At 41.7% G+C, this 15,741-nt stretch overlaps 1 protein-coding gene across 1 annotated transcript in view; it reads left to right on the top strand.

The window, feature by feature from the left end:
• LOC129323466 (mucin-5B-like) overlaps positions 1–15,741 on the top strand; it is a 123,714-nt gene that overhangs the window by 84,785 nt on the left and 23,188 nt on the right. The window contains exons 26-34 of the mRNA XM_054970005.1: positions 910–994; positions 1,745–1,797; positions 3,180–3,239; positions 5,171–5,266; positions 6,445–6,704; positions 8,582–8,759; positions 11,631–11,881; positions 14,092–14,275; positions 14,666–14,873. Coding sequence (XP_054825980.1) covers positions 910–994; positions 1,745–1,797; positions 3,180–3,239; positions 5,171–5,266; positions 6,445–6,704; positions 8,582–8,759; positions 11,631–11,881; positions 14,092–14,275; positions 14,666–14,873 — 1,375 coding nt within the window. The remainder of the gene's footprint in view (positions 1–909; positions 995–1,744; positions 1,798–3,179; positions 3,240–5,170; positions 5,267–6,444; positions 6,705–8,581; positions 8,760–11,630; positions 11,882–14,091; positions 14,276–14,665; positions 14,874–15,741) is intronic.

The raw sequence follows: 15,741 nt of genomic DNA, 5'->3' as shown, positions 1-15,741 counted from the left end.
GGAAGGCAACAGAGCAACACTCATCACCACTCCAGCAGCTCTCTTTCCTGCTCTTTCTCAGAGCCCAGGTGGTTCTGTGTCTACACAATATCTATGCAAGTCTACACAATGAATATTAAAATGTGGAATTTTATGCCATAGGATGTAGTGATGGCCACAGGCATAGACAGCTTGAACATGGGATTAAACAGATTCATGTAGGATATCAGTGCTACTAGCCATGGTGACTAAAGGGAATCTCTGCATTCAGAGGCAGTAAACCTCTAAATACCAGTGCCAGGTTTCTATGACCTGTTGTTGGCCTTCAAGAGTAACTGGCTAGCCACTGTACAAGAGGGATGCTGGACTAGATGGACCACTGGTCTGATCAAGCAGGGCTCTTCTGATGTTCTTAGTTCAGTGTAGTTTTCTCTTAAGTATGCACATAGGAATGCAGCACTAACTGATTTCAAATTTCTTTGAAAGACTGTTCAGATAACCTGATTGAACTGAATTGATTAATCTAATTGAATTGACTGGGTTTCTCTATTTTGTAATCTAACTTGAATCTCAGTGAGAAAGTAGGGCTATAAATAAAGAAAGTAAATAAATAACAGTTTCAGGCCGAATTCTCTTCTTCCTCATTCCTATGTGTAATCCTACTATTTTATACATGTTTCATAGAGTTTAAATTAATTGAGTATAAAACAAAGACTCAGAAGGCCTACCAAAGTTTAAAGTCCATTTATATGTAACTATTATATACAATGACTGATAGAGGCAACATACAATACAGAAGGGAAGGCTATAGCAAGAAGTCCATGCCTTCTTATAAGGAGCCTCACATCTCATCAATGGAAAGCTACATACTTTGAAATTTATGTCCAGTAGATGTAAAGGGGAATGATTCTTTACCTGTTTTCAATTTAGGCTGCTACCCAAAGTGCAGTTCTGAGAAGCCATATTATGATGAGGAAAAAAGAGAATGTGTCTCTGCACCCAAATGCTCCTCATGGTAAGTCACTTCTATTGGTATAAAGCAGTGATCCCCAAAATGATGCCCATGGGCACCATTGTGCTCGTCAGTGTGTTTTCTGGTGCCCACTTCCTTCTTTCTCAAAGCATACTATCCCCAAAGCAAAGGTAATCCTGTCTTCCCCCCATCTCTGAAGCAATAGGTGCTTCAGAAGAGTCCAGGAACTATAACCTTTCTTTCTACAGGGAGCAACCATACAGAAATATCTGTTTTCCAAGGATGTCTTGGAACCCCCCAATATTTAATGATAGGATGGCAGCCATTGGGTGTTGGCACCCACTCAGTGTTCTCAACATTCTAGAAATTCCCACAGGCTCAAGAAGTTTAAAGACAACTGGGCCATTTCCACACGGCCTACCTTGTTTTGGAAAACAGTGAAATCTCACACAAAAGCACACGAGAAGACGCTGTTATTGCGCGAAATCATGTGAGAAGATGCTGTTATTGCGTGAGAAGACACAATAACAACATCTTGCGCGATTTTGCGCGAGATTTCGCTGTTTTCCAGAACCAGGTAAGCCATGTGGAAACGGCCCTGGTATAGATGGTTGTGTCATAATTATAACTGGCCATTATTAATCTGCAAATGTCATATTTTCACCAGACTCTTCTTGACACACAAACAAAGGGGAAGGAGGTGGGGTTAGAGGGAGGGGGAGAATATTTATGTTGCACTTTAAAACATAGGCAATAATCTATCAATAGTATTTTATGTTTATTTTCCCCTAGTGATCCAAAAGAAAAACTGTCCCTGAAAGATTCCAATGGTACAATTTACAAAGGTAGCTACTTATTTATTATTATTATATTACATAGAGTGAAGGTTGAAGCAATGTGTGGTGACTAGAATCTGCAAAGCTGGAGACCTTTGATAAAGTTCTGCCTCTCCATAGATATAATTAAACTTCCATTGTCAAGTTGCTTCCTTACAGCTGTCAAAGGGAACACTGGTCTGCTCATAATGAAGAAGCCAGAAAAACTTCTCTTGGCACCATGATAGACACAAAATGTTCTCCTGAAGTCCCCAAACTCAACTTTGGTCCATGAACATTTCAGTGAATGCACCAAAATGTGTGAGGCTACATATGCATGAAGAAAGTGGTGACATATTTTGCTCATATCCATGGAAATGAAACAGGAAAGGGATATGCTGAAAAGTAAGAATAGGCCATCCTATTAAGAAGCCCATTAAGTATATATCCTAGCATTGACATGACATTCAAAACCATGAAGTGTTGCCTTATGCCAGGGTGAGTCTCCATGTGAAAATCAAGCAAGGAGGATTTATTTTCCCAGCCTTATACCATGTTACACATCCCATTGAAGGGCCCCCTTCATGGAAGTGAAGGACAGCTGCAAGGAAGGATAGGCATAACAGGAGAAAGAACTGTTGCAGCTGGCAGAGGTCTAATGGGCAATACAATATACCTGCAGCTGACACTGTTGTTTGTAATACAAAGAGACACACAGCCATGTTGGACACAAAAGTCTTTCATGTTGTAGTGAGCAGATGAAATATTAAAATAAGAATTGCAGATTTGTAGAAAAGGTGATATAGACATTTTTAAATATACTGTTGATTCCACAGCAAGATATGCCAGTAATATATAGTTACAAAACCATAAAAGACCAAAACGAACATTTATTATGACTTATGTTAATCATAAACTTGGAACATGCAATCAACTGCCACATAATAGTCATGTCATTTGTTCTGGGCAAGATACAGGGAAATGGTTGGTTAAAAAGATTAATCCATATTGCATTAGATTCTTACTTTGAAATGTGAAATGTAGTAGAGCAAAGAGGATACGGTCATGCATATATTTACTTAATTCTTCATATAAATATCTACAAATAGCTCATGGTTACAACACCAAAAATCACAGTAAAGCACTAAACATAACAAAAATAATAAAATGTTGCACAAATAGAAGCAGAATAATAATATATAGCAACAATATAAAATATCAAATTAAAATAGGGCAATGGTCTTTAAAATCCTAAAAAGCAGCACAGCATAAAACAAAGAGAAAAACTTCTGAAATAATGGAGGCATAAAAATAGGGAAAGTGATAAAATTCCACAAAGGAGCTGGAACATAGGAAAACAATGTGTGGATTAGTATAAAATTCTAACATAAATAATGCATTGAAATCAACAGGGCTTAACTTGGTGGATTCACCTCAAGGATCAGAAATTGCTCCTCCAGTTCAGAGATCAGGTGAGGCTGCACAAGATTTTTAGCTCCTTCCCACCTTTGAGTTAAAAAAAAAACCCTGGCATGTGTTCTGGTAAACAAAATTAATCCTCAGATATACCGCATGATGAAAATGAAAATTCATTATTATATTAATGATATTCTTGGTAAGATGGACAGCTGAGAGTCAATTTGATTGGCTGGGCAGTTATGGGATAGAACCTACTAAATGGAAGATCCTTCCTGTATTCAGAGCCAGCATCAGCACACAGCAAGGTGGGGCAGCTGCCAGGGCCTATGGCTTCTAGTGGGGCCCACTGCTGCTGACTCCTACTCGTGCATCTCCTCTGATGCCTGCATTCACAACCTTCCACAGTCTAATTGTGGGTGCTTTGTCACTTCTTCTCCCAGCAGCATATGCTGCTAGCGCTACTGGAGAAGGGCATGTGGGTGGTGCATTCCTGGCTTTCCTGATGGCCATTCCAGTGAATTCCTCTCTGCACCCACCATCCAGAACAACCAGTGAAAGGCATGCAGGCAGTGTGCACAGCTGTAACTATACGTGGTTAGAGCATTTGCAAGTTTGTCAGAGGAAGAATGCACAGGCAGGTGGGGAAACATGGGTGGAAAAGCAAGAAGGAGAGCCTAGTAGTGGTCATGGGGGTGGCAGAGCATTCTCTGCCCCCAAAACCTGGAATCAGCCCTGCCTGCATTCCCCTTCTCCCAGCAGCCTCTGTCCCCCAAAAGGCTAACACTGAGTATAGGAGACCCTCATCAACTTAATGTCATGGCTGCAATGAGGACGCTGCAATGAGGAGAGGGAATTGGGTGAAATTTCAACCAATCATGTTCTGCTGTTTTCCATCTGCTGTTCATCCCCCACCCAGGGTTGCTTGTCTGAGCCAGTCACACTTTCTCCATCCACCCTGAGCCTGCTGGAAATGTGGGGAGGGCGGAATAAAAATCAAAAATAAATAAATAAAATAAATAAATACCTTACGAGGTATTGGGGCCTGGCACTTACCTGTTTGGGGGGAGGGGGTACATGCACGCAAAGCACATGTGCACCCCTGCAAGCATGATGACATCACTTCCTGGAAGTGACATCATCGTGCAGCCCGTGGGCGTGCACTCACACTCCACAGGGGCCCCAAATGCACCTGTTTTGACCCAGATCGGGCTCGTTTCGGGCCTATTTTTGTGTGGATCGGGCCCGTTTTGAGCCGCTGTGGAGTCCAGGAGTGCTCCTGCACTCCACAGTGGCCTAAAATGGGCCCGATCCATGCAAAAATGGCATGTTTCAGGCTGCTGCGGTGTGCAAGAGTGCTCCCGCGCTCCACAGCAGCTCAAAATGGGCCCGATCTGCACCAAAACGAGCCTGAAACAAGCCCGATCTTGGCCAAAACACACATGTTTTGGGCCCCTGCAGAGGGTAGGAGTGCTCCTGTGCTCTGCAGTGGCCCCAATCTGGGCCCAAACAGGCCTGATCCAGGCAGCAGCAGTGCACGGGAGCATGCAGCACCGCAGGGGAACATGCATGGAAGGTGCGCTCCCCCCGCTGGCCAAGTAAGCAGTGGCGGGGGGTGATCCCCCACCCCCAGTGGGGGGGTCTGGCATTCCTAACTGGATCCCACAGATCCATTTCATAAGTGGTGGCACTTTCCTCCAGTCACTGAGCCTTTCCATAGAAGAGTTTTTTGTGGCAGAGGAAGGCTCTTTGCACTGGAGGAAGGCACCATAGCTTGTGGGATAGATCCATAGGATCCAGTGAACTCCCTTTTGACATGTAATTGTGCTTCCACATGAAAAAACCCATGTGCAGAGTGTCTAGTTAATTATAGCAAGATATGAAGTGGATTCAATCTACTAAGGGCTGCTGCTGTTGTGTTTCTCTATTTATTACAATGAGGGTTAAACTGGACAGTATGGTTGTCCCTTATTTATAATTCTTTTAGGAAAGGTAGCAGTGCCTCCCACAACCTTACCAGCAACAACAAAAATGACAGTACCTCCTTGCTACTGCAATGTAAATGGAAAGCTGATAACTAATGGTAAGAAAATTGTTTGAAATTACTTATTTAATTGGTGCATAACGGGTTGGATCTAGACTAAAGTTTTCCATGGGGACAAGGACTTTTGCCTATGGAGTATGATTTCCTCACCTCCCCCACTGCATGGCAGCCCAAAATACCATCTGAAATAGTATTCCTGGGGAAGAGAAAGGACACCCCAAAACAGGGTTTTGTAGGGCATTTGAGTCTGCTGCAGGAAAGCTGCCTGCTTGGCAGGCCCTAATACCACTAAGGCCCTAGTCTTGCTTCCCAGGGTCTCCAGGTGACCCAGGTGACCCACGTACTGCTGATTTTGGGGCTGGGGCAGGCTTTCAATTGTCCCCCAGATGTTTGGCCCTCCTCCCTCTTGAGTGGGCACTTCCTGAGGACTGCCTCCCCTGCTGCCGCCCCACCTTGCAGCTGCCACAGCCATCACCTCTGTGCTGGGCCTGGCTGCAGTGTTCCCATAGCTGGCCCAACCCCTGATGCCTTCCTTGCTGGGATGTTGGATGGACATGGCCCTTTGCCCCATGCCCTGTCAGTTCTCTGCAGCAGGGTCTTGCTTTGCTGGGCTGTCTTGGTGGGTGGGAGGGGGGGTTGCTTCATCATCTTGGCTGCTGGCTGCAGGTTTGCCTGGAGCCTTGGTGAGTGAGGGATGCAGGGCAGGGCCCCAGAGATTCCTGTACCCTAGGAACAGCCTTTCAGGAAGTTGAGTGAGATGCAGTGGGAGGGGGAATTGCAAAAAATGCCCCCTTTCCACTGGTGTGTCTTATACTGATGGAAAATTATTTTCTGATTCAGGCCCATGAGTCCAGAATGTGTGGTTCCAAAATACAAATGCATTTCAAAATTTCTCCCAATGATGAGTGGAATTCTTTCTCTCTTTTTGGGTTATAAAAGAAGCACCTTTGTTGAAAAGATATTCTGATGCATACTTCGAAATTCCACTAAAAATCAAAAACGTGATTGGATTATTAGGTTGTTGAGTGAATTGTATTACTCTTCAAAAAAATCTGCATATATTAATCCCAAAGATACAGAATTTGCTGTTCCTATTTATTGCTGATGTGGGTGAATATTTTTTTTAAAAAAATAGGTGCCCCAATGTTATATAGTTTCCTACCACACTAGAAGATTATCATGTCATGCTTCTACTAACTATTCCTCTGGATTTTTAGGCAGTAGTGAGTTTGTGACAATGGATACTTCAGATTGGTGTATCTATGCCTTTTGTAATACATCATGCCAGATTGAATTCAACTATGGAGAATGTTCCTTTACTGTGATCACCACTACCAAACCTTCCATGATCTCCAAGAGCCCTTGTAAGGGGAATTTTCGGAGTTGTTGGAATAAGCCTCCTCCCTATGTAATAAGGAAATCTGACCCCACACGTACTCCTGTGAGTGATTGCACCGATCTCAATCCCCCTAGAAAGGTGAGAAAACAACATCACTGAATACATAAGTAGAATGGTGTAGTATGGAAAATGTGTATATGTTTGTGGGTCCCTTATTTAGAATCAAAAATAATATAATTAGTATATTTGTTTCAGCCATAGACCATAGCACAATTACAAAACAATACCAGACAGTTTTGCCATAAAACACAAAAATACAATCCACACAAAGCAGAATTTCACAAAAGAGTCAGAAGATACTCAATCACAATCCAAATAACAGAGTATCATATGATTGGCAATTAAGTTTGATTATATTTTGACCGACACTAAAGCAAAGATTTCAGCCTTTTGCATGACAATCATTTGCAAGTTAAAAAAGTAACCTTTGTAGGTTAAGAGCTTTCAGAAGTCATGGGAGGAACTTATTCTATACATACATAATTATTGAACAGTAGAAACAGAGTGGAAGGAAATATATAATGTTGGGGGGCACTATTATCAATTAACTTGGTTCCACAAATACAAAAGACAAGTCAGAGGAACATCCATAATTTCAGAACACATTGTTTATAACCTTAAAAAAGTGAGCACACTTCTTAATGCCAACTGGAGGTGCACTTTACTAATTTATAGCTTGAAAACAAGCTCTGCAATAGACATGCAAGATTCAAGTCCAGTAGTACTTTAAAGACCAATAAGAGTTTCCAGGGTATAAGCATTCAAGTGTCAAGCTTCCTTCATCCGGTATGAGTAGGAACAGAAATCTCTGAGTCTTTTCATCCTAGTCAGGAGGTGGGAGGGGTGCTGCAAAGAAGTAAGATAGGATGTGGTAATACAACGTGAAATGTAATTAGCTTGGTGACAGCAGAGGAGGAAATGCAGAAAATTAGCATATGTAGTGCAAAAAGAATCTTATGTCCCTATTCAGGAACATGCATTGTGCACTTGCACTATTATGAAAAAATTATCATTTTAATTGTATATATTTTCAGAAAGGACAGGATTATTGTTATCATTAAATGCTGTGAGTTTATTTATTGTATAGGAAAATCATGTTGGGTAAAATTTTCATTTTCATTAACGTTGGATTGGATGTCTGCATGCTCATTGTATCCTATAGATCAAATTCAATTCAGTTTGATCTGTCTCTGATAGCTATCTATAGTGTGGGTTAATGAGTTTTACTGGAGCTTGTGACTATTGGTCTTGTATCTGGAAACTGGAAGAATGGTTTTTTGGTTGTCAGTTTTTATAGTGGCCTGTATCCAACTCCATTAAGAAAACCAAAGGACACAAGTTTTCTTAAGAAGGGGTCATGATTTTGACTGCACTTCTCACTGCAACCCCCCACTATGTCGTTTCTGTGCACCCACTCATCCCCAGGACCAAAATTTCTGAAGCCTCAGTACGTTGCAGTGGGAGGGACAAATTGGTAGGAATCGCTACTATCTTTTAAAAAAATTAAGGGCATTTAATTTTTTCTATGGTTAGATACAGCCAGTGGCTTGGATCCAGCAATGTGGAAGCAAAAAACATCGACAGGCTTTATATCCTTGGTTCCACTTGCACAAGATATTGTGCAACACCAACCATATTCATCCCTATATATTATAGACCCCAGAAACTGGCAGCATATTGTCTTGCAGAATCAGAAATGCAAGTGGAGATGCAATAAGTTCGACAGTGCAAGCAGCTACCACAGTCTTTTTCTTGCATTTCTGCTTGCACAAGCACAGGCAAAAATTTTGTGCTGGATCCATATGTTTACATATGTATATTGTGTTAAACTTGATGTAAGCTGTCCTTGTTGTATTATGGAAGAGCAATGTATACGTATTTAAATTCATCATTAAAATAATAAGGCATAGTGAGGTGTACTAATTCCTCTATGATTTTCTTTTGCATATCAACAGTTACAAGAAACATGGAAGTTTGGAAGCTGCCAAGTTGCCACTTGCTTAGGAGGTGGAAACCACATTAAAATATCTGATGTGCACTGTCCACCTCAGAAGTTAAAACTCTGTGTCAATGGATTGCCTCTAGTAAAAAACCGTGAAACATCAGGTTGTTGTGAGGTTTTGGAATGCCAATGTAAGTGATATTTGAATAAGACTTGCATTCCACAGTGCATTATTATCAAGCTAAAATGATGTGCAAGAGGACTTTTAGTTCAGTGTTTTATTTCAGAGTACAGTAAAAGCTTTCTTATCCAGGACTTGTGAGGATTACTGGTTAATCAAATGTGCTGGATACTCTGGCTTATTGCCTGCCCTGCTCCCCCTCACCAGAAGAAATTGTAGTGATGAAACACTACACCATTGGGAACGTCATGACAATATGTCAGGTGGGACCATTTACCACTTTCTCCTCAAGCCACAGAGCCATCCTACAGAGCAGGCAAACAAGTGGGTGAGCTGCTTGGTAGCTCTCTGGCAGAGTTGGCTCCTGACAGCTCAAGGCAGGCTGAGGGAGAAGGAGGCGCCAGAGGATGATGTCAGCCAGAAGCTCCAGCAATCAGAAACACAGCTACAGCTGGAAACATCAAGCTGGCCAGATGGAGAGGTGGGAGTGCCTAAAGATATAGGAGTATGATGGCTGAGGGGAAGGAACCTGCCCCCAGGTGATGCCAGTTAGCTTAGGCTGATTCCGCACATGTTGGATAATGCACTTCCAATATTCTTTAGAGATCATTTGGAACTGAATTTTTCGTGTGTGAAACAAAAAATCCACTTCCAAACAATTGCTAAAGTGCATTGAAAGTGCATTATCCAATGTGTGTGGAATCAGCCTATGTGTTCTAGGTATTCAAGGAATGAGGAACTATTTTTTGTTATAATCATAATTGTGCAACAGACAGATCTGTCAAATAGGTAAGTAAATAAAGAACACCCTACTACTTCTGTAATGTGTAGTTTAGGGGTTCAAGTGTCTCAGCTCAACCTCTCTGTCCAAAATGTGCTATGATCAGTGCTTCTGATCAGAAGATCAGTGCTTTTGACTCGTGCTGCTTTGCTCTTGTAGTTCTAGGCACTGAAATACTCCTGTTAGTACAAAGTGTAGACCAAAGTAACATTTAGATAAACTCAAGGAAATGTTTTCAGAAAGAAACACAGAGTAATTTTGATTGAGCAAAGGACACACATAACTGATGGTCAAAGGGTAAAGTATGAATACCTTTTACTGATCTGCTTAATGAATATCAAAAACCGTAATAAACGAAGAACATTAAAAAGTTTTTAATGATGTGGGTTGCAATTTGCAAACTGAGATGAAATGCACAAATACAAAGTTGTGTGTTATGAAAGTACAGAAATGAATGTTTCAAGGCTCAGAAAACACAAGAGATCAGGTTAAGAGCAAATAATGTATGGAACTGGGGGTGGTTATAGAAGCAGTGATTACATAGGGTATAGTATAGGTGTGTGGCAGAAGAATCCAAAAGTGCATAAGTGGTATACATTTCTTTGATTCATCTTTTTCCATCCGGTGTCTGATGTAAGATATTTCAGATGTATTGTCGAAGGCTTTCACGGCCGGAGAATGATGGTTGTTATGGGTTTTCCGGGCTGTATTGCCGTGGTCTTGGCATTGTAGTTCCTGACGTTTCGCCAGAAGCTGTGGCTAGCATCTTCAGAGGTGTAGCACCAAAACACTTTTCCTGTAGGAGACTGTTTTTCCTTGGTTGTTTGATTCATCCTGGATTTGATTGCTCTTCGGATTTCATTTCTGGAGTAGCCATTTGCCTGAATTGCGTGGTTTAGATTATTAATTTCCTCATTGAGAAAGTGCGGCTCACATATCCGTCTTGCACGATCCACTAATGTTTTCATTATGCCTCTTTTCTGTCAGGGGTGGTGATTGGAGTTTTTGTGTAAGTACCGATCTGTGTGAGTTGGTTTCCTGTAGACCTTGTGACCTAACTGAAAGTTTGCTTTGCGGATGACCAAGGTATCCAGAAATGGGAGTTTTCCCTCGATTTCTTTCTCCATTGTGAATTGTATGTTCAGGTGGATGTTGTTGAGATGATTCAAAAACCCCATCAATTCTTCCTCCCCATGGCTCCAAATGATAAATGTATCATCCACAAACCGGAACCATACACTAGGTTTGTGGGGTGCTGATTCTAGAGCTGTTTTTTCAAAATGTTCCATGTAGAAGTTTGCTATAACTGGGCTGAGAGGGCTCCCCATGGCCACCCCAACAATAGCCCTGCAGAGAAGATTAGCACATCAAGCACCAATCCATATGCAAAAGAACCTCCTCAGGATACAGTGAAGCCTCCCACCATTAGCATTCCACACCCTGGGAAACTCTTACAGGATGACTCAGCTCAACCCCACCCCTCCTGAGTAGATATAAATGACCTGCCAACATCTTTTCCACACTGTGATTCTGAGATCTCTCTGTCTTTTGGTGCTACACCTCTGAAGATGCCAGCCACAGCTGCTGGTGAAACATCAGGAACTACAATGCCAAGACCACGGCAATACAGCCCGGAAAACCCACAACAACCATAAGATATTTCAGCTTCATCAAACTGAATTTTTCTGCCTGAAATCACATCTGGTTTACTATCAGTGCAATCTTAAACCAAGTTCTACCATTCAAAGCTGATTGACTTCAATGGATTTAAAGAGTGCAACTATGCCTAGGATTAGACTGTATAGGAGCAATTTCAATGAAATTTCAGCCACGGTTTAATAATGGCACATAGCAAAGAAACTAGATAAAAATGTACAATTAAACATCATGAAACAGAGTACTGAGCATGTAAACTGCCACAGAATTCATTGTTGTTAGCTCACTGGAGCCTTTTCCTTCCCTTTAATGAGATATTTATCAGATATTTTTCTTTTTTTAAAAAGTAGTTTGGTTGGCTGAGCCCACTTCCACATGTAGCTAGGGGTAGTTCACCTATGCTTCCCTTTTTCTGACTTCAATAAGTTAATTTGTGCTTTTTAGGTACATGCAGTGGATGGGGAAATCTACACTATGTAACATTTGATGGATCCTATTATAATTTCCATGGAAACTGCACCTATTTACTGGTGAAACCAACCAGACCTGGCTTTCAGAACTTCTGGATCCAAATGGATAATCACTATATTGCTGCGTTAGATAAAGCTGTTTACTCTATGACCCTTTTCATATTTTATAACCATTCTATGATTACTTTGACACAAGTGGTAGAGAATGGAAAAGAAGGCAATCTGGTAAGGCATTCATTAGCTTCCTTAGAAGTTGGATCCAAAAACCTCAAGATCACAGTACACATTTCAGCACAGATATTTCTTGCCTCCTGTTCTTACTGCAACACCACGCTCTCACAAAGGAGTAATAAGACCCTCAAGAACAACATATGGTGTGACTTGGGGGTAGGGTTGCCAGTATCCTACCAGGGGTGGGGGTTCCCCTGCACCCACTATCCACCCCATCCCTGCTTACCTGGCCGGTGGGGAAGGCATGGGCCTCCTGGAGGCATGCTCCCGGGTGGCACGGCGTGCTTCTGCAGGCCTGAATCAGCCTGGAACAGGCCACTGTTGAGTGTTGGCCAAAATTGGGCATGATTTGGCCTAGATCAGGCACAAATCAGCTTGAATTAGGCCGCTGCAGCATGCAGGAGAGCTCCCACGCTCCACAGAGGCATGTTCTAGGCCAATCCCCCACTCCCAATTTGGCACCCCACTGAAAACAGGAGCACTACTCGGGGTGGCCGTGGCCCACACAATGACATCACTTCCTGGGAGGATAGGGGGACCTGGCAACCCTAGGGTAGGGAGCGTACTGGAAAGGGGGGATTAACGAAACTCTCATTTCTCTCGCATGAATAGAAATGCCATTCTGTGCAGAATCTGAGTAAGCATGAAAATAAATTGGAAAGAAAAAGATAAGGGCAGTTCACAAAATGTTCTGCTTTTGTATTTAAAGTACAGTGTTCAACAAATTACTGCTATTATCTTTATAATCTCTGTACCACATTTTGGACCCCAGTATGTTAGCTTGCTTATCATCTCAATGGGTAGTGAAAGATTGAGGGAGAAACTGAAAGACCTCATTCAAGGACATTCATTAAGAGATACATTTTCTCTCAGCTAGTGCACCTGCAGTGATTGGGGTTTTAGTATAGTTTGTGGTTAGGCAAGTGTTTCTGGAACTTGATAGATCATGATGTTAGTCTGTCTGTAGCAATAGAAAAGAGCAAGAGTCCAGTAGCACCTATAAGTATAACAAAATTTGCAGTAGGGTATGAGTTCTTGTGAGTCACAGCTCACTTCTTCAGATGTATCCATCCACAACCACAAATTTTGTTAGTCATGTAGGTGCTACTGGACTCTTGCTCTTTTCTACTGGAACTTGTTGAACAGTGACATGGAGTCAAGCTAAATGAGACACCCAGCATGAGTTCAGACCTGTAGCTGGGGATACAATTTTACCCTGAGACGGAAGTTTTCAAGGACAGAGCCATGTGCTGGGGGATGGAAGAGGGGAAGGACTCCCTTTCAGCCCTCCTTCTAGCCTTTGCCAGCTGCTCAGCTGGTTCCCTTCCTCCCCTGTTCCTGCTGTTCACCCCCCCCCTCGGTGGTGTGTATGTTACTATTAGTATGTTATTATTAGTATGTTACTATTATCCTCACAACAAAACATCCTGTGAGGTGGGTGGAGCTGAGAAAGTTCCTAGAAGCTGTGACTGACCCAAGGTCACCCAGGTGGCTTCAAGTGGAGGAGAACTGGGTTTGATTCCTCACTTCCTCACTCAACCACAGCCTTCCTTCTGCGTTACATTCCTCCAGGAGTGTGGGCATACTCCCCTCTACATGGGGTATATTTCATGCTTCCTTGTCTTAGTATGAGTGGCACAAATCAAATTTTACACTAAACTGTTCCGCTGGTCAAATTGTGTTCCAAGCCATGAGTTTGAACTTTGAACCCATGCTTGATGTCTCATTTAGCTTGACCCTAGAGTCATCATTGTTGATGAGTGACTCAACTACCTTCTATAGGCTGTTGCCATTCTTTGAACAACTTTTTAAACAAGTTCTTTATAGACTGTGGGCTTTCTTCTTTTACCATTGCAACTGGTGGAGTACTCACCTAGTAGATGTAGGTAGCAGATCTGCCCCTCCTCCTCTCTCCCTCCATTATATGAACTTTTGCATTTTTAAAGCTTGGTGTGCTCTTTTCTTTCCAGAGTGGTACCATACATCTCCATGAAAGGGGCAAAACCAACACTATTCTGTAACAAGACAATTCCTCTCCCATTCAATTACATGCAGATCAGACATAGTGATATTGACAGTGGATCTGTGTTAATATAGTTTAGTATAGATTTCCTTTTCATCACTAGGATAGGTTGTATCTCCATTTCATGAGGCTATTTCAAGTGGCCCATTAGATTATTCTAATTCTTTTATTATTTTTAAAGGTTCTGTTTAACAATGAAGAAATTGTTCCAAGTTTTTCTAAGGATGGCATTGATATCTTCAGCTTTGATCAACACATTGTAGTTAAAATACCTGAAATTAGACTTTTGGTCTCCTACACTCACCTTGCTTTTCATATAAGCCTGCCTTTCAGCACATTTTATAACAATACTGAAGGGCAATGTGGTAAGTAATACATTAAAGTAGAATAATAACTATATCAAATAATTATGTCTTGTTTATGTGAATAGTCTACATATTTGGATATTACTTTGTATTGGGAAGTTCGAAGAGATAAGAGGGAGTGTGTGTGCTCTGTATCTGGAAGCTGTTATTTTAAGTTATCAGTGGTCTGTTTGTATAGTCTGGTCTGTTTTTTAATGCTGGATATCTTAGTATTTAGTTTTTATTATTTTTTTACTTTGTAAGCCACCTTGGGCAAGTTCCTGGAGAGGCAACATAAAAATTAATTGGGCACAGCAAGTTAAGAAGTCATCACTTCTCTTTGAATTAGAAATTTAAATCTTGTTGTACCATCTTAGCCTTTTACCAAAGTGACCCTCTCATCTTGGTCAGGTACATGCACCAACAAAAAAACAGATGATGCAATGAAAAGGAATGGCAAGATGGCAGACTCTTTCACAGAAATGGCAATGGACTGGAAAGTGATGGACCTTGCTACTAGATATTGTGATTCAGGTCAACATCTGACATCTTCTCAGTTTGAAATGTTATCATCCAGAATGGCTTCTTGTGTAGCTCCTTCTATTTGTAAACTTATATGGTAAGGCACATTTTCAAATAATATTGTTTGTCACATTTTCTAGAAAAATGAAGTGTGATGTAAATTCAGCATGTATACAAGTGTGATGTAAATTCAGCATGTATACAAGTGGTGCAGAGTGGTAAGCTGCAGTACTGCAGCCCAAGCTCTGCTCACGACGACCTGAGTTCGATCCTGACAGAAGCCAGGTTCAGGTAGCTGGCTCAAGGTTGACCTTCCAAGGTCAGTAAAATGAGTACCCAGTTTCCTGGGGGTAAAGCTGAGATGACTTGGGAAGGTAATGGCAAACCACCCTGTAAAAAGTCTGCCAAGAAAATGTCATGATGCAACGTCCCCCATGGGTCAGTAATGACTCAGTGCTTGCACAGGGGACTGCCTTTATGTTTTTATACAAGCTAAATAGATGAACCATTTCCTTACAGTATAGTCCTCCTACTTGTGTAAAAAAGTGTCCTAAATAATTCAGTTTTTAACAGTTTGTGGAAAGCCAGGTGAGTGGGAATCCTCCTAACTTCATAAGGCAGGCCATCCCAAAAAGTAGGGGCCACCACAGAGAATATGCATGTACGGGCAGTTGTGGATTTTGCCCATTTGCAGGGTGAAGAAGGCCCTTGCTCAGATGAGCGAAACTGCTGTGGCAGAGCATAAAGAAAGATGTGGTAGGGGGCCATCTTCTGGACTAGACTGAGGTGGTAGGAGGCATATTTTCCTGCAGCAAGAGCTGGATGTCATCCACATATTGAAGGCATCCAATTCCATAGCTACAAATTATTTCTCCTAAAGAATTTTTTATTTTTATTTTATTTATTTATTCCATTTTTAGCCCTCCCTCCCCGCGAACAGGCTCAGAGGTTGTGTAGTTATATAC

Source organism: Eublepharis macularius, chromosome 2 (assembly GCF_028583425.1).
Source record: "Eublepharis macularius isolate TG4126 chromosome 2, MPM_Emac_v1.0, whole genome shotgun sequence".
NCBI lineage: Eukaryota > Metazoa > Chordata > Lepidosauria > Squamata > Eublepharidae > Eublepharis > Eublepharis macularius.
This window is presented reverse-complemented; position numbering and strand designations above follow the sequence as displayed.